The 22,226-nt window shown below is 49.8% G+C and overlaps 1 protein-coding gene across 3 annotated transcripts in view; it reads right to left on the bottom strand.

Moving 5' to 3' along the window:
* Nucleotides 1-22,226, bottom strand: part of ACSS3 (acyl-CoA synthetase short chain family member 3) — a 94,422-nt gene that overhangs the window by 41,685 nt on the left and 30,511 nt on the right. The window contains exons 1-4 of one of the 3 annotated variants that reach the window (XM_039914092.1): nt 16,270-16,288; nt 9,628-9,772; nt 8,743-8,931; nt 5,210-5,344 (exon numbers count right to left, since the gene is read on the bottom strand). In XM_039914092.1, the coding sequence (XP_039770026.1) occupies nt 5,210-5,344; nt 8,743-8,865 (258 nt within the window). In that variant the 5' untranslated portion in view covers nt 8,866-8,931; nt 9,628-9,772; nt 16,270-16,288. Of the gene's footprint in view, nt 1-5,209; nt 5,345-8,742; nt 8,932-9,627; nt 9,773-13,208; nt 13,293-16,269; nt 16,289-22,226 lie in introns of those variants that run through there. The other 2 variants (XM_029079465.2, XM_029079466.2) reach the window with 2 other exon arrangements.

Genomic DNA, 22,226 nt, shown 5'->3' with positions numbered 1-22,226 from the left:
ATTAACCCATGTGATGAGACAGCATCCAACTTTTAACTTTTATAGTTTTTATTGAAAGCAACTGAAAGTCTGTATATAAGATTTTCAAAAGTTACTGTCCTTTTTTAATTTCTTTTTTATTTTTTTAAGCACTCACCATCTGCCAGCCACTGTACTAAGCTCTGGGGTAGGTAATAATAATAATGTTGGTATTTGTTAAGCGCTATGTGCAGAGCACTGTTCTAAGCACTGGGGTAGATACAGGGTAATCAAGTCGTCCCTTGTGAGGCTCACAGTTAATCCCCATTTTAGAGATGAGGGAACTGAGGCCCGGAGAAGTGAACTGACCTGCCCACAGTCACACAGCTGACACAGCTGGAATCGAACCCATGACCTCTGACTCCCAAGCCCGGGCTCTTTTCCACTGAGCCACGCTGCCTCTCTACGGTACAAACTAACAAGATTGGACAAAGCACATGTTCCATATGGGGCTCACAGTCTTTATCCCCATTTTACAGGTGTGGGAACAGGCACAGAGAGGGTAAGTGATTTAACCAAGGTCACACAGCAGACAATCAATCAACCATATTTATTTAGCGCTTATTATGTGCAGAGCACTTAACTAAGCACCCGGTAGAGTGCAATACAAAAGAATTAGCACAGATGTTCCCTGCCCAGACTGATCTTAGAGTCTAGAAGGGGAGACGGACATTAATATGAGGAAGTAATTTATAATATATACTTTAAATGTATGCACATAATCGCAGTGGGGACCGGAATGGCGGGGGGGAGGGGAAGGAGACACGAATATCAAATGTCCAAAGGTCACAGACTGAAGTGCATAGATGGCACAGAAGGTAGAGCAAGTCAGGGAAAAGGGGGCTTAATCAGGGAAGACCTTTTGGAGGAGATGTGACAAGTGGCAGAGCCAGAATGAGAACCCAAGTCCTCTGACTCCCGGACCCAAATTCTTCTCACTAGGCCACACCGCTTCTCACTGGTTCCATCCCACCGCTTGTTCCGTAAGCTAAACATGATAGGAAGGGGGCCACATATCTATCAAATAATAAGTGGCATTCACTGAGTGCTTTCTGGGTGCAGACTGCTGTAATAAGCCCTTGGGAAAGTAACAGTCATATTTACTGAGTACTTACCGTCCTCAGAACACTTACTAAGCACTTGGGTGAATACAATAATTATAATGTTGGTATTTGTTAAGCGCTTACTATGTGCCGAGCACCGTTCTAAGCGCTGGGGTAGATACAGGGGAATCAGGTTGTCCCACATGAGGCTCACAGCCTTAATCCCCATTTTCCAGATGAGGTCACTGAGGCACAGAGAAGTGAAGTGACTTGCCCAAGGTCACACAGCTGACAAGTGGGGGAGCCGGGATGCGAACCCATGACTTCTGACTCCCAAGCCCGGGCTCTTTCTCTGAGCCACGCTGCTTCTCTAATATAACAGAGTTAGTAGATACATTCTCTGCCCATCTTGCATCTACCGCAGCCCTTAGTACAGTGCCTGGTACATAATAAGTGCTTAACAAATACCATCAAAAAATGGAACTCTACACCGCCCATAAATTATCATCTTTTTTTGGATATTTCCACCTAAGCATGACTTGGAATGTTGAAACTCTTTCATGAAGACATCTTTCAATTTGCAACATTTCTCCTTGCATTTGATGAGGTGGTGAAAGAAAAAAAATCCAAGGTGAGCTCCCTTCCTTCCCTTTTACAAAACACTTTGACTCTAACAGTCTTTTGAAAATCAGTAGAAGAAACCCAAACCTTTGTCTTAAGAAAGGAATTTAGAATTTGTCTTCCAGGAAGCCCAAAGGATTAAAATAATTCTGTACAGAAGTCCAAGGGCTATGAACTATTAAAACCTCACAGTGGAATTTAAAGTTGAAGGAATTGATTATAGCAATTTTAAAATACTCCATTTCCCTCCTCACAATGCATTTACTTTAACCACTGTCTTTAGAAATACCTCTTAATAGTTCCAGGGAATCCTACGCTTAACATTTGTACTTCTACAATTTTGCATGTGCTGGAACGGACCCAAAAATACACTTGAAACCCATAAGCAGACTGAAATCCATTTGCAGAAAAAGGAAGGAAAAGAGATCAGGATGTCAACGGCCGCCTCCGACCTCAGTTGAACGTTCCTCACTAAAAGGGCCATTTCTAAACACTTAGGCTTGCTCTTTGGAATAAATAACTCTCCCCTCACTGTTCACTGGGCAGACCAGGCAGTCCTAACTTGTCCGCTCCGTCTCTCACAGCCAGGAAGGGGCTGGAGGTAGAACAGCCGTGGTAGGAAGTGGACTCGAGGCCTACAATCTGAGGAGGTTCAGTCCACAGTGCAGAGCACTGGGTTGAAAGACCCAACTTTCTCACCCACAGCACCAGCACACTGAGGACAAGCTTTAATACTGTTGGTATTTGTTAAGCGCTTACTATGTGCAGAGCACTGTTCTAAGCGCTGGGGTAGACACAGGGGAATCGGGTCGTCCCACGTGGGGCTCACAGTCTTCATCCCCATTTTTCAGATGAGGTCACTGAGGCACCGAGAAGCGAAGTGACTCGCCCACAGTCACACAGCTGACAAGTGGGGGAGCCGGGAGTCGAACCCATGACCTCTGACTCCAAAGCCCGGGCTCTTTCCACTGAGCCACGCTGGAATGATAATAATTGTGGTTTCTGTGTAAGTGCTTACTCGGTTCCGGGTTCTGTACTGAGCACTGGGGTGGATCCAAGCAAATCGGGTTGGCCAGAGTCCCTGCCCCACGTGGGGCTCACAGTCTTAATCCCTATTAGACAGATGAGGTAACTGAGGCTCAGAGAAGTGAGGTGACTTGCCCAAGGTCACACAGCAGACAGGAGGCGAGGTTGGGATTAGAACCCAGGTCCTTCTGACTCCCAGGCTGGTGCTCTATCCACTAGGCCCCACTGCTTCCCGAGGGGAGGGCTGCTCAAACCAGAGTAGTCTCTACGGCCGGCTTTTCGCCACTGGGCACAGTCACCGTCCGGTCGCCATTGCTGCTGTCAAGACGACGGCAGGGATTCCAGCTCAGCTGGTCAGTCTTGATTCATTCATTCAATGGTATTTATTGAGCGCTTACTACGCGCAGAGCACCGTGCTAAGCGCTTGGAATATACAATTCAGCAACAGATAGAGACATTCCCTGCCTAATGACGGCCTCACGGTCCAATCGGGAGAGACAGACGAGAACAACAATCACGATAGGAGGGGGCAGGAGTTAATCGCCATTTTGCAGATGAGGAACCGAGGCAGAGGGAAGTGAACTGCCCAAGGTCACACGGCAGGGATTTGGTGAAGCCGGATTTAGAACGCAGGTCCACTGACTACCAAGGTGGCGGTCTCTCCACTAGGCCACGATGCTCCTCAAAAAAGCCCTCCATATGATTTCGCAAAGACTTTAGAGATGGGTCTGATGTAAAAGAGGAGGGTGTTTCCGGTGAGAGAAGGCCTTAAGGCCGCACTCCGCCCCTGAGGGTCACTGCTGCTCACTGGTGATAGCAATGATGGGCCATGAAGTTGGGGAAGGGGTTGAGGGGGAAGGGAGGGGCGGAGACTCTTCCGGCATTAATGGCTTCCTCAGTGACTCGCAGTGGCTCTTCCTCATGGATATTAGGGCCAAGGAGGCTGTGGTCCAACCACCTGTCGATGACGGGATGAGCTACGGAGTGGCAGGAGAGGAGGTGGAGGCACTGAAGTGAGGGCAAGTTAAGGAAGCAGTATGGCCCAGTGGCTAGAGCACAAGCCTGGGTGTCAGACGAACCTGGGTTCTGCTCCCAGCTTTGCCACCTCTCTGCTTCGTGACCTTAATAATAACAATGTTGGTATTTGTTAAGCGCTTACTACGTGCAGAGCACTGTTCTAAGCGCTGGGGTAGATACAGCAGGGCTTCGGAGTCAGAGGTCATGGGTTCGACCCCCGGCTCTGCCTCTTGTCAGCCGGGTGACCGTGGGCATGTCACTTAACTCTCTGTGCCTCAGTGACCTCATCTGTAAAATGGGGATTAACTGTGAGCCTCATGTGGGACAACCTGCATACCCTGTATCTCCCCCCAGCGCTTAGAACAGCGCTCTGCACATAGTAAGCACTTAAATACCAACATTATTATTAGAGGGGAATGAGGTTGTCCCACGTGAGGCTCACAGTCTTCACCCCCATTTTACAGATGAAGGAACTGAGGCTCAGAGAAGTGAAGTGACTTGCCCACAGTCATCTGACAAGGGGCAGAGTGGGGATTCGAACCCATGACCTCTGACTCCCAAGCCCGGGCTCTTTCCACTGAGCCACGCTGCTTCTCCTAGGCAAATCACTTCACTTCTCTGTGTATCGGTTACCTCATCTGTCAAATGGGAATTAAGACTGAGCTCAATGGGAGACAGGGACTGTGTCCAACCCGGATCTACCCCATATCTTATATCTACCCCAGCACTTAGTAAGTGCCTGACACGTAATAAGTGCTTAATAAATACCACAATTATTCAATCACTGAGCACCACTCTTTGAGTACTATGAACCAGGTTTTTGGAAGAGTACATCAAAATAAGCGCTCTTACACGCCTCCCCCATTCCTCCCTCTCTTCCAAAGCTTTACCCGCCCTGTGCAAAATAAAAAGCTGGCATCTCCGCTTAGAGTATCGGTGCATTTCAGGCAGTTGAAACTTTCGAATTGCTCTAATTGCTGGGTGTCAAATACTTTGACTTTTATGCATGAAAGAGAGTAAGTGCTACGGCCCATTCTTGTGTGATGTCTTTCTGAGACTGTGAAATTGCTGAGTTAGCAGCACGGTCTCGTGGAAAGAGCACTAAGCCAGTGAGTCATAGGATCTGAGTTCTAATCCTGAATCCATTCATTGTCTGAGCGGTGTGAACTTGGGCACTTAACTTCTTGGTCTTTAAATGGGGATTTAGACCGTGAGCCCTACGTGGGTTGTGTCCAAATCGATGAGCTTGAATCTACTCCAGTGCTTAGTACAGTGCCTGGCACATAGTAAGTGCTTAATAACCACCATGCAAACCATTGGCTAAGGTCCTGTGTTCAGTGGAGAGCAATGGGATCCCACAATAATTTCTATAGTGTATGTGTATATACATATATTTCCACAAGTAATGAAACATTTCAAAATTATGATAATTTGCAACATCGAGCGACACTTTTTTAAAAAAATAACATCAATAATAAGATTACCATATTAGGTCGACTATAAATAAGAACTTTGTCAGGTTTGTGTTCTCCCATTTTCAGTGCTCCTTCGAGAAGTGGGATATAGTCCACCCTTCTTCCGGGCTCAATGCCAAAAGATGCTGTCATAACAACTTTGGGCTACAACAAAAAGAATAAGGAGGAGTTAGAACAGAATTTAGCAACATCTCAGTTAATCAAGAAATGACTGTTCCTAACTAGGCCCCCCTTTTTCTCCTAAGTCCTCTTTTCCTTTTCTCCACACCCTACTGCAGTGTCCTGACTTGTTGGCTTTATTCATCCCCATTCCCAGCCCCACAGCAGTTACGTACATAGCTCTAAATTTATTTATTTATATTAATGTCTGTCTCCCACTCTAGGCTGTAAGTTCACTCACTGTGGGCAGGGAACGTGTCTCCCAAGTCTATTACATCATACTCTCCTCAATGCTTAGTACAGAGCACCGCACGCAGTAAGCGCTCGATAAATTCAACCGACAGCACACCCACGAGCCAAACCAATAGTACTTTTACAAACTTGGGATCCCAAACTGATGAGTACTTGAGTCCTGGTCTATTTGACTCTAAGTGCCTCAAGGACAGGAATCATGGTGTAAAAAATAAATAAGGTTGATGCCATAGGAAGAAAGCGCTTGGCTCTGGGTAACACCGTAAATTGCTAGTTATTTCCAAGAGAGAGAGAACATTTTATTCTTCAGACACACCTTGCTCCTCTCACTCCTTTTGTATCATGAGCCTCTTACCTCCAGAAAGCTCATCAGTTACCTGCCACCTCTATTAATGGCTCCCTCTCCCTCCGATAGTTGGATTCGTACATTCATTCAATCGTAACACTGAGCGTTTACTGTGTGCAGAGCACTGTACTGTGTGCTTGGAAAGTACAATCCAACAAAGAGAGACAATCCCTGCCCGCAACAGGCTCACAGTCTAGAAGTGGGGAGACACATCAAAATAAGTAAACAGGCATCAATAAATAGAATTATAGAGATATACATATATACACAAGTGCTGTGGGGCAGGGAGGGGGAGCTGAGGAAAAGAGGGGCTTAGTCGGGGACATAACCTATCGATGTATTTGAACATTTACTCTGAGCGGAGCACTATAATAAATGTTGGTATTTGTTAAGCGCTGACTACGTGCAGAGCACTGTTCTAAGCGCTGGGGGAGATACAGGGGAATCAGGTCGTCCCACGTGAGGCTCACGGTTAATCCCCATTTTCCAGATGAGGTCACTGAGGCACGGAGAAGTGAAGTGACTTGCCCACGGTCACACAGCTGACAAGGGGCAGAGCCGGGAGTCAAACCCATGACCTCTGACTCCCAAGCCCGGGCTCTTTCCACTGAGCCACGGTTTAGTAACTACAACTTCCCATCTCCAAATAGCAAGCTAATTCAGGACCCATTGTCCAGACTGAATCCACTGAGTCCCCAGACAAGAAGTTCGGAAAACACTGGAATAAAGGCAAGGGAGTTATATACACCTTGGGAGAAAAAGTTAAATCATTTCACTTGCCAACAAAAGGAATTTTTAAAAGTTTTTTTTAAAAAAAACTAGAATGCCAATTTAAATAATGTGCAACTTTAATGGTCACAGATGTAATGTTTAGCAATTTAACACAACTTGCATAGATCCGCTTGGGAAACGATGAAAACATGAACTTCCAAATCTTCTAGTCTTTTCTTAACTGAAAGATCTAAAAATATTGGACGCTGGTGAGCATTTATGGAAAGCATATTTTGAAGATTTTAAAAATTTTCTGAGACGCTTTAGTAGAAAATCCAGATGAATGATCATTTTTTTTAGCGACCGAATCAACCGCTCCATATGATTCAATGGGGGAATAAGACCGCGAGCCCCATTACGTACAAGGACCGCGTCCAATCTGATTAGTTTATTTCTACTCCAGTGCCTGGCACATGGGAAGTGCTTAACAAATACCGTTCAAAAAGATAAGAGAGCAATGGTAAAATGCCCTTACCCTGAGGCTCCCGGTAGGAAGGGACCATGTCTAATTTCCACCTGTGTATTCTCTCCCATCACTTAGTACAGAGTTCTGCACAGAGTATGTGACTGAGTCCAATCAGATTACTTTGTATTTACCCCGGTGTTTAGTTCAGTGCCTGGCACACAGTAATCACTTAACAAATACTATTAAAAATACTATTATTTATATTTCTGTTCAATGTCTTTCAGTGAATTTTCATTTCATCACCATCCTTACCCGTCGTCACCATTCATCAAACATTTTATGGGCAGGGAACGTGTCTACCAGTTTTGCTATGCTGTTCTCTCCCAAGGGCTTAGTTCGGTGTTCCACCCAGAGTAAGTGCTCAGTAAATACCACAGTTTGCTAAAATGTTTAAAAAGACATCCATAACTTAATTAGCTCACGTGAGATATTCTTTATATATGCCAATCCTTACCCTGAGAATATTTTTGATGTAGCAACTTTGAATGCATGATGCTTTTCTGTAGCAGTTTATAATCACAGTGTACCTTGAGTTACTTTAAAAGTTTAAAATTAGTCATTGAATTACTAACCCTTAGACTGTGAGCCCCATATGGGAAAGCGATTGTGTCCAAACTGGATCTACCCCAGTGCTTAGCACATGTCAGCTGTGTGACTGTGGGCAAGTCACTTAACTTCTCTGTGCCTCAGTGACCTCATCTGTAAAATGGGAATTAAGACTGTGAGCCCCACGAGGGACAACCTGATTACCCTGTAGCTACCCCCAGCGCTTAGAACAGTGCTCTGCATATAGTAAGCGCTTAAATACCAATATTATTATTATTACAGGCATCTAATAAATACTATTGTTGTTATTATCATCCTTTATAATCACTGTGCCTTTCATATTATTGCCAAAACACTAGGGGTGATGCTGGGAGATGAAATTCACAGATGTATATATATCATTTACACTACAGCAGGTCCATTCTTTTGCTTTTATCCGGAATCAGTCGGTTTAAGACAGGTGAGGAACCTCATAGCATAGAAGCACAGGCCAGGGAGTCAGAGGACCAGGGTTCTAATCACAACTCCACCAACGGTCTGCTGTGTGACCTTGAGCAAATCGTTTAACTTCTCTGTGCCTCAGTTTCCTCATGTGGCCAACGGGGATTAAATCCTACTCCCTCCTACTTAGATTGTGAGCCGCTTTTGAGACTGAGACTGTGTCCAACCTGATCATATCAACTCATCCCAAGTGCTTCGAAGAGTGCTTGACACATAGTAAGTACTTAATATGTGCCACAATTTTTATTATTAAGTACTGGAAGCTCATTATGGGCAGGGACCGTGTCACGGTATACTCTCGCAAGAGCTTAGAACAGTGCACCGCACACGGTAAGCATCCATTAAATACTGTTAAGTATTGGATTTTCAGATATCCTCTACCATCCTTCTTAAAATGGCTCTGTTTCGTTACAGTGAACCACCTCAAAATCCACGCATCGCCATTTCCCAGGGCAGTAGTTCACAAATGCCGAGCTTTTGTCTTACTCTCCAAACACTTACCTTTGCGTGATCGATGCGGGTGCTCAATTCCTTGGAGGCAAATCCCCCAAAGATGAGACTGTGGATGGCTCCTATCCTCGCACAGGCTAGCATGGCGTACATGGCCTGTGGAATCATAGGCATATAGATCACAACGGTGTCGCCCTTCCTCACACCGAGCTTCACCAAAACGCCAGCCAACTTGGAGACCTGAGGAGAGGACGATAGTCCGAGTAATCAGTTAGGCTGCTTTCGGCGCTATTTAACACTTCAAAAGAAAACGATCAAAAGGACGTCTGAGACGATTTTGCTCCATATGACCACGATCTTGACCTCGGATTCCGGAGAGACAAGAGTGTCGTTCCACCGGCCACGATCATAAGTTAATATTCAACAGATAGAGCACCGGTCCGCTCACCGCTAATGAGTATTTGGTATCTTTAACAAAATGTGCAAGGCATTTCGCCATGTAGCGAGCATTATACTAAGAGGTGGAGAAACTAAATTGGAGTTTGGGTGGAAGGAGAAACTGATTACAATTCGACATCTCGGGAAAAAAAAAAAATCAACAGTAGAATTGTGTGAGAGTCCGTCGGGAAAGTCTTAGGGCATCAAACCATGCCAGGTAAAAGCAGCTCCCACCTGCAATGGAGTAGTGGAAGGTGGCAGATCCCGGGGATTGGAATCTAAATGTGTTGCATATTTCAAGTACAATTAAATTTTTCTCTCCATCCAAATCTAAAATTTTAAATACCTTTTCAGGTGATTGTGAACATTTCTCAGAAATATAAATGTGGCTGTTATGAATAAACAGCTGTAGAACTTTGGCTTAGACATTATGATTAAAATAATAATAATAACCATTCTATTACCACAATTCCAAATACACCACTTTTCTTATGTTACCTGGTCAAGAACACTTTTATAGGTAATACTTGATTTTGAGTTTGTAACAGGACTATCATAGATGATTGCGACCTTTTCTCCTCTTCCACTCTCAACATGACGATCTATAGCATTGTAACAAATATTGATCAAGCCATCCGCAAACCTGGAAGGAAATAAAAGGAGTTAGGCTATAACTGAACTTTCTCCAGCACGAATGTGCTAATTCTTAGGTCAGTCGACGACGCTATAATTTGTATCTGATTTGTGGATTTAATGAACAGTGTCTGTTCCCTTTCTAAGTTGTCAGGATTGTTTGTTTTTTTTTAAAAAAAAAGATGGATTCTACTACATAATTCATTAGTAAAATAGGATAACTAATTGGGGTTAGAGTTAAAAGGTGGCACTTCAAGCTGTATAAGGAATGGATCAGAATAAAAATTTCAATATTTTCGCAACATGGACCCATCCACTTACCCCATCTTCAGGACTTCCTTCTCTAGACTTGTAAGCTCTTTGTGGGCAGGGGATGTGTCTACCAACTCTGCTATATTGAATTTTCTCAAGTGCTTAGGACAATGCTCTGCACACAGTAAGTGCTCAATGAATACAATTGATTAGGATACCTATGATATAGGTATCATATATAATATGATATATATATAGGTATATATATAAATATGATATAAATTATATCAATGTCTCTGTCTCCTTTTAGGCTGGAAGCTCATTGTGGACAGGGAAGATGTCCAGAATGCTAGTCTATTGTACTCTCCCAAGTGCTAGGTATAATGCTCTGCACACAGCAAGAGCTCAATAAATACCGATCGACAGATTAGGATGAGAAGGGGAATGAAGAAATAATAATGTTGGTATTTGTTAAGCGCTTACTATGTGCAGAGCACTGTTCTAAGCGCTGGAGTAGACACAAGGGAATCAGGTTGCCCCACGTGGGGCTCACAGTCTTAATCCCCATTTTACAGATGAGGTAACTGAGGCACAGAGAAGTTAAGTGACTTGCCCACAGTCACACAGCTGACGAGTGGGGGAGCCGGGATTCCAACCCATGATCTCTGACTCCAAAGCCCGGTCTCTTTCCACTGAGCCACACAGAAATCCCATCTCCAAGAACTGTTGTTAGTGGAGGAACAAGATTCTGAGCAAAGAGGCCTGATGGGACTACTGTCAAAAACAAAAAAAAAAATCCAACTTAATTAAGATTTCTCTCCTGCCACTTTAAGGAGGAAAAGGAGAGATGGTCAGTGGGGGAAAGAAGATGAAGAAGGAAAGGGAGTCTGGGAACATATCCAAAAGAGAACTTCTTATCTTCCCTAACAAACGCTGTCCTCCCCCTGACTTTCCTATCACTGTAGACTGCACCACCATCCTTCCTGGTAGAATAGTAGAGAGAGGGCAAGTGTTTTAAGAGACGTGAAAAATTGGGGTTGGAGGCACAGGTGAAGGGGGTGGACTTGGAGGGGAGGCAGGAGATCTCCTCGAGATACCACTGGGAAAGACGGGAGAACTGAAGAGGTGGGCAGGAGTAGGGAAAGACTGGAGAGATGAAGGGGAGATTTGAGGGAAATCACACAAGGTCGTTTCAATGTTTTTGATAAAATAGGTGGCTAGGTCATCGGGGTGAGAGACGGCGAAGGAACGGGGAGTTTGAGGAGGCAGTTAAAACACTGAAATAGTTGGCGTGGGAAGTGGACATGGGAGTAACTAAGAATGGAAAAGTATTTTTGCTGGACAGAGGAAAAGGCAGCGTTATAACCGTGAGGATGAGCTCGAGATAGGTGAGATCGGCCTGGTATCTGGATTTCCACGAACAGCGCTTTGTAGCTTGTGTGCAAGACTGGAGAAAATGTATCACTGAGGTAATCCAGGGCTGGGGTTTGGTGATACAAGACCGACAGAGGGACAGGAGAGCAAGGGAGTTGAGAGAATACAATGGAGAGGACGAAGTTGAGGGTGTAGAGAAGCAGCAAAGCGGAGTGGACAGAGCATGGGCCTGGGAGTCGGAAGGTCATGGGTTCTAATCCCAGCTCCACTGCTTCTCTGTGTGGCCTTGGGCAAGTCGCCTCACTTCGCTGTCTCAATTACCTCATCTGTAAAATGGGATTAAGAGTGTAAACCCCCTATAGGTCAGGGACTGTGTCCAATCTGAATACCTGAGTCTACCCCAGTGTTTAGAACACTGCTTGGCCCATGGTAAGTGCTTAACACATACCATGATTATTGTTACTAATATTTTTGCATCAAGAGATGGTTGTTTGGATATGGAGACTAAATGGGGCACGATGACTTTGGAGAATTAGGAGGAGTTGAGAGATCAAAGGTCTCTCTGGGGGAACAGAACTGTTTCGAGGAGGGTGCACGTGGGAGAGAAAGCAAGTGAGGAGGTTTCTGTCAGAAAGCGGAATTTCAGAGTCGGTGAGTTTAAAGATTATACTGTGACTGGAGATGATGAGATTGAGTCCAAGTTGGTGAGTGGGTGAGGCGGAGCAGGAGGTTGGTGGAATTGAGGACTGAGAGGCAGCAGGAATGTCATCAGGAACATCATGTGGACACTAAAGCTCTCCAGGATGGGTGGAGGGATGGGGAGAGAGAGAAGCCACGTAAGAATGGGAACAAAATGGTTCAGAAAGTTAGAGGGGAGCCTGGAGGGTGTGATAGATTACAGCAATCAGTAATTGGAGTGGGCGGTAGAGGCGGATAATACGGGCCTCGCAGGAAAAAGAGTGGGGGGTGGTGAGATGCTGCAAAAGCGATACTGGGGGGGCAAGAAGGAAGCCAATTCCTCCTCTTTTCCCTGTGAGATTTGGGGAGTGGAAGATGATATTATTATTATTGTTTTTGTCTGTGTTTCCCCCGATTAGACCGTAAGCCCGTCAACGGGCAGGGACTGTCTCTGTTACCGATTTGTACATTCCAAGCGCTTAGTACGGTGCTCTGCACACAGTAAGCGCTCAATAAATACTATTGAATGAATGAATGAGCGCTCTCAACCCTCCCTCCCCCGACCCCTTGGGACAGCACCCCTTGGGAGAGTCACCTGGGGAGAGCCAGGTTTCAGCGATGGTGAGGAGCCCTGACTGGGTCAGGAGCAGATCAAGGGTGAAGGGAAGCTTTTTCCAAAATGGAGCGGGAGTTCAAAGGCCACACGAGGCTGAAGCTGTCGGGTGGGGAAGGAGGAAGAGGGCGGGGAAGGAACTGCACGAGGAGTCGGAATGAGCTGAAGAGGGCCGGCGTGGGGAGAGGGGGATGAGAAGCGGAGCTAAAAGGAAGGGGAAGTGAGAGGACATGGAGAGGTCAAAGAGATACTGGGTTTTAAGACAGAACCGATCACAGGAAGAGCAGCTTAATCTCGAGTTTCTGACAATTATAAACCCGATATATCATCTAAAATATGAAAAAATAAGCAAACTACAATGCAATACAAGGAAAAGTTACTAAGCCCTCAAGTGATCATTTGTGTCGGTGTACACTTCCAACTATTTCTAGGAAAAATAGCAAAACAGCTTCGCCTTTAAAGTATCTACAAGATTTTCTCTCAAAAGTCTGTTACGGTCACATGGATATGATAAACATATTTTTCTCACGTTTCCCAGACTGGTTCTCCTCTCATACACTGCAGCTTTATTTCTTTTTCCATTCTATAATCTCTCTTTGAAAGCAAATATTGTGGTAAGATTTCGATGCGGTCGAGATGGAAGGATCGCAGTTCTATTTTGTTAGCTCTTCCCCTTTGGAAATACCCGGGATGACATCAGAAAAGTAATAAACGCATGGCCAAAAACTAACCAATAAGTTGTTTACTGACGGTTAATCAGTAATGGGAGCAAAAGGCAAATCCAGGATCAGAAAAGCTTTTGGAGAAACTGTTAGAGAAGCAGCACGGCCAAGAGGAAAGAGCACAGGCCCGGGAGTCAGAGGACCTGGGTTCTAATTCCGGCCCCGCCACTTGTTTGCCGTGTGTCCTTGAGTAAGTCACTTAACTCCTCTGTGCCTTCATTACCTCACCTGTAAAATAGGGATTAAAACAGAGCCCATGTAGCACTTGAACTGTGTCCACCCTCCTCATCCTGTATCTAATAATAACAATAATTGTGGTATTTGTTAAAGGCTTACTATGTGTCAGGCAGTGTACTAAGCGTTGGGAGGGTGTGGGGTGAGGGGAGGGGAAATACAAGCAAATCGGGTTGGACGCAGTCGCCGTCCCACATCGGACTCACAGTCTTAATCCCCATTTTACAGATTGAGGTAACTGAGGCCCAGAGAAGCGAAGTGATTTGCCCAAGGTCACACAGCAGACAAGTGACCAAGCTGGGACTAGAACCCATGACCTTCTGACTACCAGGCCCGTGCTTGATCTACTAGGCCATGCTGCTTCTTAATGGGGTGGGACACAGTCCCTGTTCCACATAGGGCTCAGAGCCTGAATTCCCATTTTACAGATGGGTAACTGAGGCACAGAAGTTAAACGACTTGCCCAGTGGCACAGAGCAGACAAGTAGAGGAGCCAGAATTAGAACCCAGGTCCTTCTGACTCCCAGACCTGTGTTCTATCCACTAGCCCACACTGCTTCCCCAGAGTTTAGTACAGTGGCTGGCATATAGTAAGTCCTTAAAAAATACCATAAAAAAGAGACGGGAAGGGAAGGGAAGGGAAGGGAAGGGAAGGGAAGGGAAGGGAAGGGAAGGGAAGGGAAGGGAAGGGAAGGGAAGGGAAGGGAAGGGAAGGGAAGGGAAGGGAAGGGAAGGGAAGGGAAGGGAAGGGAAGGGAAGGGAAGGGAAGGGAAGAAAGGAAGAGAGAGACAGAGAGAGAGAAAGAGAGAGAGAGAAAGAGAGAGAGAGAGAGAGAAAAAGAGAGAGAGAAAGAGAAGAGAAAGAGAAGAGAGAGAAAGAGAGAGAAAGAGAGAGAAAAAGAAAGAGAAAGAGAGAGAGAGAGAGAGAAGAGAAAGAGAAGAGAGAGAAAGAAAGAGAAAGAGAGAGAGAAAGAGAGAGAGAGAAAGAGAGAGAGAGAAAGAGAGAGAGAGAGAGAGAAAGAGAGAGAGGGAGAGAAAGGGAGAGAGAGAAAGAGAAGAGAAAGAGAAGAGAGAGAGAGAGAAAAAGAAAGAGAGAGAGAGAGAGAGAGAGAAAGAAAGAAAGAAAGAAAGGAAGAAAGAAAGAAAGAAAGAAAGAAAGAAAGAAAGAGAGAGAGAGAGAGAGAGAGAGAGAGAGAAAGAAAGAAAAAGAAAGAAAGAAAGAAAAAAAGAAAGAAAGGAAGGAAGGAAGGAAGGAAGGAAGGAAGGAAGGAAGGAAGGAAGGAAGGAAGGAAGGAAGGAAGGAAGGAAGGAAGGAAGGAAGGAAGGAAGGAAGGAAGGAAGGAAGGAAGGAAGGAAGGAAGGAAGGAAGGAAGGAAGGAAAAAGCTGGCCAAGCATTGGAAAGTTTTGCTAGCAGCTCTGTCAGCAGTAAAAACTGTTTTTCAGGGCTTCATTCCAGATTTGAAGTTCAAGCTGACCCTTTCCTTACCACATTGACTTTAGATAATGATGCTAATTGTGGTATCTGCTAAGCATCTACTATGGGCCAAAGCACTTGGCTAAACCCTATAATCCGATCAGGCACATTCCTGTCCCACAGGATGCTCATAGTGTACGGGGGAGGGAGAACAGAATCATCATTTTACGAATGAAAAAAACCTGAGGCCCAGAGAAAGTTAAGTGATTCACCCAAGGTCACGGGGCAGGCAAGTTGGTGGAGCCAGGATGAGGAACCAGATCTCCTGATTCCCAATCCGTGCTCTTTCTACGAGGCCATTGGGTTTCCTTTTTTATAAGGATCGTTTTAAGCTTCATAAATACCATTCCAATGCATTCGTCACTTTCTGACGCGTGTCTTTAGCCATCGCAAGGGCCCCGCGGAAGACCCCATTCTCTCAGGACGTTACTGTCCGTTGCTTACGGAAATGGGAAATCTGAAAACAACCGGCCATTTTAGCCACCGGATTTTCTCCAGGGGTACTAGAAAGTAACACCGTACGGCAAAGAATCGGTCACCTTCCGCAGATTCGTTCCTTCGTTCGACAGTATTTATTGAACGCTTACTATGTGCGGAACACCGTACCGACCGCTTGGAATGGACAAATCGGTAACAGATAGAGACAGTCCCCGCCCTTCGACGGGCTCACGGTCTAATCGGAGATGTAAACCGTTCCCACGGGAGGAAGGAACCGGGTCACCCATAATCCTGGCTCCGCCACTTGTCCGCTGTGGGACCCTGGCCGAGTCACGTCACTTCTCTGTGCCTCAGTTACCTCGTCTGTAAAACGGGGATTAAGAGGGTGAGCCCCACGTGGGACAACCTGATCACCTTGTATCTACCCAGAGCTTAGAACACTGCTTGACCTACAGTGAGCGCTTAACAGATACCATCGTCATCATAATTATTATTATTATTTCCCCTGTCTGTTGGGAAGCAGGTTTTCCGGGCCATCTGTCCTGTTTATAAGACTGCCACAGTTCTTTCTACCGTCCCCTAATAGGTCATACCGAGGAGACAAAAATTGTCCAACACCCCTCTGCAGATCTCAGGCAAAAATGCCCCCCCAAAATCCCCAAAACAATCATTTTCGATGAGTCTTTCAAAATGGAGAAAATACTGGAGAGTAGAACACTCACCCGTTCTCACAATGCTGCTGAGTATCATTTAGTTACGGAGAAAGTCGGGTAAAACTGCTATTCTAGAAGATCAGTCAGAAAATGGTATTTATTGAGCACTTACGGTGTGCAGAGCACTGTAGTAAGCACTTGGGAGAGTACAATATAAGGGACACATTCCCCGCCCACAGCGGGCTTACGGTCTAGAGGGGGGAGACAGATATTAACATAAATTACAGATAGTGTGGCTCAGGGGAAAGAGCCCGGATTTCCGAGTCAGAGGTCGTGAGTTCTAATCCCGGCTCTGCCGCTTGTCAGCTGTGTGACCGTGGACAAGTCACCTAACTTCTCTGTGCCTCAGTTACCTCACCTGTACAATGGGGATGGAGCCCATGAGCCCTAAGTGGGACAACCCGATTGATTACCTTGCATCTCCCCCCGCGCTTGACACATAGTGAGCGCCTAACCAATACCAATAATATCATTATTATAGATACAGATGAGTCGCCCACGGCAGGACGGCAGGAGATCAGGGGACAGAGGAGGAGATCTCTTATAGCCGGGTAATCCCTCCAACTCTCCCAGATCTGGCTCTGCTCCCTGAGCTTTGACATCCTTAGGTAAAAAGAGGCCTGGGAGGCAAGAGTCCCTTTACCGTGTGCGTCCCCTGCGGGACGGAGACTGTGCCCCATCTCCCTCACCATTTATTGGAACAGAGAAAGTGCTTAGTAAATACCACGTGGATTAAAGTTATGAGACCCAGATTCTAATCCCAGCTCTATCTGCTAGCTGGGTGGCTTTGGATAAATCACTTCACTTCTCTGGGCCTCAGTTACCTCATCTGTCAAATGGGGATTAAGACTGTGGGACAACCTGATTACGCTGTAAGCGCTTAACAAATACCAACATCATTATTATTATTACAAATCACTTAATCTGAGTCTTCACTGGCTCCTCTGTCAAATGGGAATAGATCATCTGTTCTCCCTCCTTCCGACCGTGAGTCTCGCACGGCACAAACTGTACTCGGACGACCCAGTCGAAAGCAGAGACGGCTGACCACGACGCCACGAGTGCAGCCTACCTTTCCCAAAATAATCACGTCACCGATTTCTATTCCGGAGAAGCGCGTCACGTTCTGGCAAAACTAGCGCGCGCCCGAGAAACGGGATGTGCGACAACATCCCGCTAGGCTGCAGATTGGGGTGACGCACAGGCAACTGTTATGTGCCGACCGCGTTACTGACCGACCACTCTACTAGTCCTTCCTCCAGGTGGTCAAAATGGAAGCAGGAATACGAAATATTTCCTAAGCACTGACTGGGCGTCGATCAATCCATCGGCGGTAATTACTGAGGGCTTAAGCCCGTCGATTAGACCGTAAACCCGTCGAAGGGCAGGGACTGTCCCTATCCGTTACCCGCCTGTCCATTCCGAGCGCTTAGTACAGTGCTCTGCACACAGTAGGCGCTCAATGAATACTACTGAATGAATGCGCGGGACGCCGGACTACGCGGTACAACAAAATCGGGAGACCCGTTCCCTGCGCACGACGAGCCCGCGCCGTCCGAAGCCCTGGGGTAAATACAAGATTTGTATCTGGGTCGGTATTCGCTGAGCGCTCGCTATGTGCCGAGCACCGTTCTAAGCACTGGGGTGGATACAGGGTCATCAGGTCGTCCCGCGTGAGGCTCACGGTTAATCCCCATTTGACCGATGAGGTAACGGAGGCCCAGAGAAGTGAAGTGACTTGCCCGCAGTCACCCAGCTGACAAGTGGCAGAGCCGGGATTCGAACTCATGACCTCCGACTCCCAAGCCCGGGCCCTTTCCACTGAGCCACGCTACAAGATCCTACACGCAGCCCTGCAGGAGAGAGAGCAGAGATTTAATGCATATTTTGCAGATGAAGGAAATGAGGCACAGAGAAGGTAAGGGACTTCTTAACTTCTTCTTAGAGCGGCAGAGCTGGGATCGGAACCCAGGTCTTCCGACGCCCAGGCCCGGGCTTCTTCCTCCAGGCCACGCATTTTGGGGCGACGGGGGGCGGCTCAGAGGAGGGGGGGTCCCTAAAATTATCTTTGACCGATCCCTGGCAACTAGGTGGGGCTCGCCAAAGGACAGTCCACACAGACACAATACTAGGATGAAAGCGATTCCAGAAATCGGGAAAAAAACCCAGGCAAAAAGGAGAATGGGAGAAAAGAGCCTGTGGATAGAGAAAGAAAAAGGGACAGAGGAGAACAGATCGGTGGAGATGGGCACGAGAGAAGAAGGCGGCGGTCGACGGAGAAAGAGACGACGTTTCCAAGAAGCGGGAAAGGGAATACCGGTAGGGAGAAATCCACGGAAGATCACGCCACCGGGAGACGATTGGGCAATCGGACTAGTCGGACTGAAGGAGGGGAACAAACTCCAAGTCCGGACAGTCGAGAAACAAGGAACCCACGTTCCTGAGGCCGACCGCTCCGTACTCACGCTCCCGGGACGGGCCGCGACAGACGGGGAGGCGTCTCCTTGGGAGCGGGGCCGTCGCCACACTCAGGGCTTCACCGCAGGCAGATGTCTGAAGCCGGACAGAGCGCTAGGCAACCCGGGGGCCTCCTCTCCGGCCAGTTTTCACGTAGTTTGCGGGGAGGAGACGTCACCCTTGTCGGCTCCCGTTGGGAAACGGACCGGGAGGCTCCCGTTCGAGGCTGCCTCTCACCCGCCCGCCGCGACCCCGAGAGCCGGAGGAGGTGGGGAGAAGGGAGGAGGAGGAAAGCGAAGGAGAGACAGATGCGGCCGGAGAGACGGAGACACGAGACACGGACGGACAGAGACACGAGAGAGAGAGAGATGAGGTCGAGGCCTTGCCTCGCTTCAGAGCGCTCACTGTGCGACGGAGACCGTTGGAGGCGCCGGGGTAGGGACGCGTCGATTAGATCGGACATACCGAATCCCCCTTCTACGGTTGAGGAAACCGAGGCACGGAGGTGTGAAGCGACTGGCCCGGGGTCACGCAGCCCGCCCTCGGCGGCGAACGACACGGGGCAGGAGCGACGGGGTCGCGCGAGGCCGCGGCAAACTCAAGCCGGGTGCGGAGGGCTTCTCTGGGACATCCCTCTTCCATCCCCTATAAATTCTCACAGTGCACGGTAAAAGCGGGGAACGATCAGAAGCAGGACGGCCCAGGGGAAAGAAAGCCCTCGGCGACCCCGTTCGGAAAAGGGGGAACGAAGAGCGTGAGCCCCAAGCGGGACCCGGGCGCGGCTCAGCGGAAAGGCCGCGGGCTTGGGTGTCGGGGGTCACGGGTTCGAATCCCGGCTCCGCCACCTGTCAGCTGGGTGACTGTGGGCGAGTCACTTCCCTGGGCCTCAGCTACCTCATCTGTCGAACGGGGCTTAAGACCGGGAGCTCCACGCGGGCCGACCCCATCGCCCCGCGTCCCCCGTGCTTAGGACGGTGCTCGGCACACGGTAAGCGCTCAACGAACACCGCGAGGAGGGGGTCCAACCCGCTGACTCGTAACCACCCCGGAGCTCGGGACGGCGTCGGGCCCGTCGCCAGCCCTTAATAAATCCTATTAAATACATAAAGTGGGGATTAGAACCCTGGTCCCGGGACTCCGGGGTGGCAGGGGAAGGTCGGGGGGGAGATGGGCCCGGGGAAGGGAGGGGGTCCCGGGGAGAGGGTCCCGGGGAGAGGGTCCTGGTGGAGGGAGGTTGGGGAGGTGAAGGGTCATGGGGGGAGGGTCCTGGGGGGAAGGGGGGCCGGGGGAGGAGGGTCTTGGGGGGGGAGGGTCTTGGGGAGAGGGGGTCTTGGGGGAGGTGAAGGGTCCTGGGGGGAGGGTCCTGGGGGGGAGGGGTCGTGGGGGGAGGGGTCCTGGGGGGAGGGGTCCTGGGGGGAGGAGGTCTTGGGGGAGGTGAAGGGGTCTGGGAGGAGGGTCTTGGGGAGGAGGGGGTCTTGGGGGAGGTGAAGGGTCCTGGGGGGGAGGGGTTCTGAGTGAGGGAGGTTGGGGGGTGGAGGGTCCTGGTGGGGGAGGGTTCCGGGGGGAGGGGAGGGTCCTGGGGGAGGGAAATTGGGGGGGTATGAAGGGTTCGGGTGGGGGAGGGTCCTGGGGGAGGGAAATTGGGGGGGGGGGGTATGAAGGGTCCTGGAGGGGGAGGGTCCTGGGGGGGGGGAAATTGGGGGGGGGTGAAGGGTCCTGGAGGGGGAGGGTCCTGGGGGGGGGGAAATTGGGGGGGGTGAAGGGTCCTGGAGGGGGAGGGTCCTGGGGGAGGGAAATTGGGGGGGGTGAAGGGTCCTGGTGGGGGAGGGTCCTGGGGGAGGGAAATTGGGGGGGGGGGTATGAAGGGTCCTGGAGGGGGAGGGTCCTGGGGGGGGGGGAATTGGGGGGGGGTGAAGGGTCCTGGAGGGGGAGGGTCCTGGGGGGGGGTCCTGGGGGGAGGGTCCTGGGGGGAGGGTCCTGGGGGAGGGAAATTGGGGGGGGGGTGAAGGGTCCTGGAGGGGGAGGGTCCTGTGGGGGGGGGGTCCTGGGGGGAGGGTCCTGGGGGAGGGAAATTGGGGGGGGGGGTGAAGGGTCCCGGAGGGGGGGAGGGTCCCTGGGGGGAGGGTTAGAGAAGGAGGGTCCGAGGGGAGGGTCCCGGGGCGGGGAAGGGGGGCGCAGACTGACCACGAGTGAGTGGGCGAGGGTCCGGGGCGGAGCGTGCGGGAGCAGGGCCGGTGCCAGCTGACGCCGCGGGCCGCCTCCGCCCAGAACCGCTCCGGGGCCCCCAGCGACGCCCACCACTGCGCCCCGTACGAGGCCCCCGCGGCCCCCCCGCACCCCCGGCGCCCCCGCAGCTCCCGCGCCGCCCGCAGCCCGCACGGCCGCCACCAGGCGCCCATCCCCGCCGTCCGCGGCGGCCCCGGGGACACACGCCGGGGCGGGGGCGGGGGCGGGGGGCGGGGCCGGAGAGGGCGGAGACGCCGCCGATTGGACGGACGTCCGCGGGGGGCGGGGCCCGGCGGGGAGGGGCGGGGCCGGAGAGGGCGGAGACGCCGCCGATTGGGCGGATCGGGGGGAGGGGCGGGGCCGGAGTCTCCCTCACCCATTTGTCCATTCCGAGCGCTCCGTCCAGCGCTCAGCACAGAGTAAGCGCTCCATAAATACTGTTGAATGGATGAAAAGTCCTCTCACGTCACGGCTAGGCTAGTCCACCGGCCCTCTCCGTCAGCCTTCCCGCCTCTCCGCCTCCACTGCCAACGAGGCACTACCGTACGCGACCGTCTCTTTAAAGCATCCCTTCTATCACTAAATCGATCGGTGGCATTTAATAATAATAACAATAATAATAATGTTGGTATTTGTTAAGCGCTTACTAGGTGCCGAGCACTGTTCTAAGCGCTGGGGGGGATCCAGGGTCATCAGGTTGTCCCACCTGAGGCTCCCGGTCTTCATCCCCATTTTCCAGATGAGGTCACTGAGGCCCGGAGAAGTGAAGCGACTTGCCCACAGTCACACAGCTGTCAAGTGGCGGAGCGGGGATTCGAACTCGTGACCTCTGACTCCCGAGCCCGGGCTCTTTCCACTGAGCCGCGCTGCTTCTCCACTCACTTGGTGCGGAGCGCTAGGCTCCACGCTGGGGAAAGTATAACGTGATGGAGCCGGTAGACAGGATCCCCGCACACGGGGAACTCTGTCAGTTTCCAAATCCTGGCCGCTGTGTGACGCGGGGCAAGTCACTTCACTTCCCTGGGCCTCGGTGACCTCATCTGTAAAATGGGGATTGAGACCGCGGGCCCCGTGGGGGACCGACCTGATGATCGCCTCGTTTCCTCCGCGGTGCTTAGAACGGTGCCCTGCACACAGTAAGCCTAGAGAAGCGGCGTGGCTCAGTGGAAAGGGCCCGGGCTCGGGAGTCAGAGGTCATGAGTGCGAATGCCGCCTCTGCCACCTGCCAGCTGTGCGACTGCGGGCGAGTCACTTGCCTTCTCGGTGCCTCAGTTCCCTCATCT

The sequence above is a fragment of the Ornithorhynchus anatinus genome, chromosome 14 (assembly GCF_004115215.2).
Source record: "Ornithorhynchus anatinus isolate Pmale09 chromosome 14, mOrnAna1.pri.v4, whole genome shotgun sequence".
Lineage (NCBI taxonomy): Eukaryota > Metazoa > Chordata > Mammalia > Monotremata > Ornithorhynchidae > Ornithorhynchus > Ornithorhynchus anatinus.
This window is presented reverse-complemented; position numbering and strand designations above follow the sequence as displayed.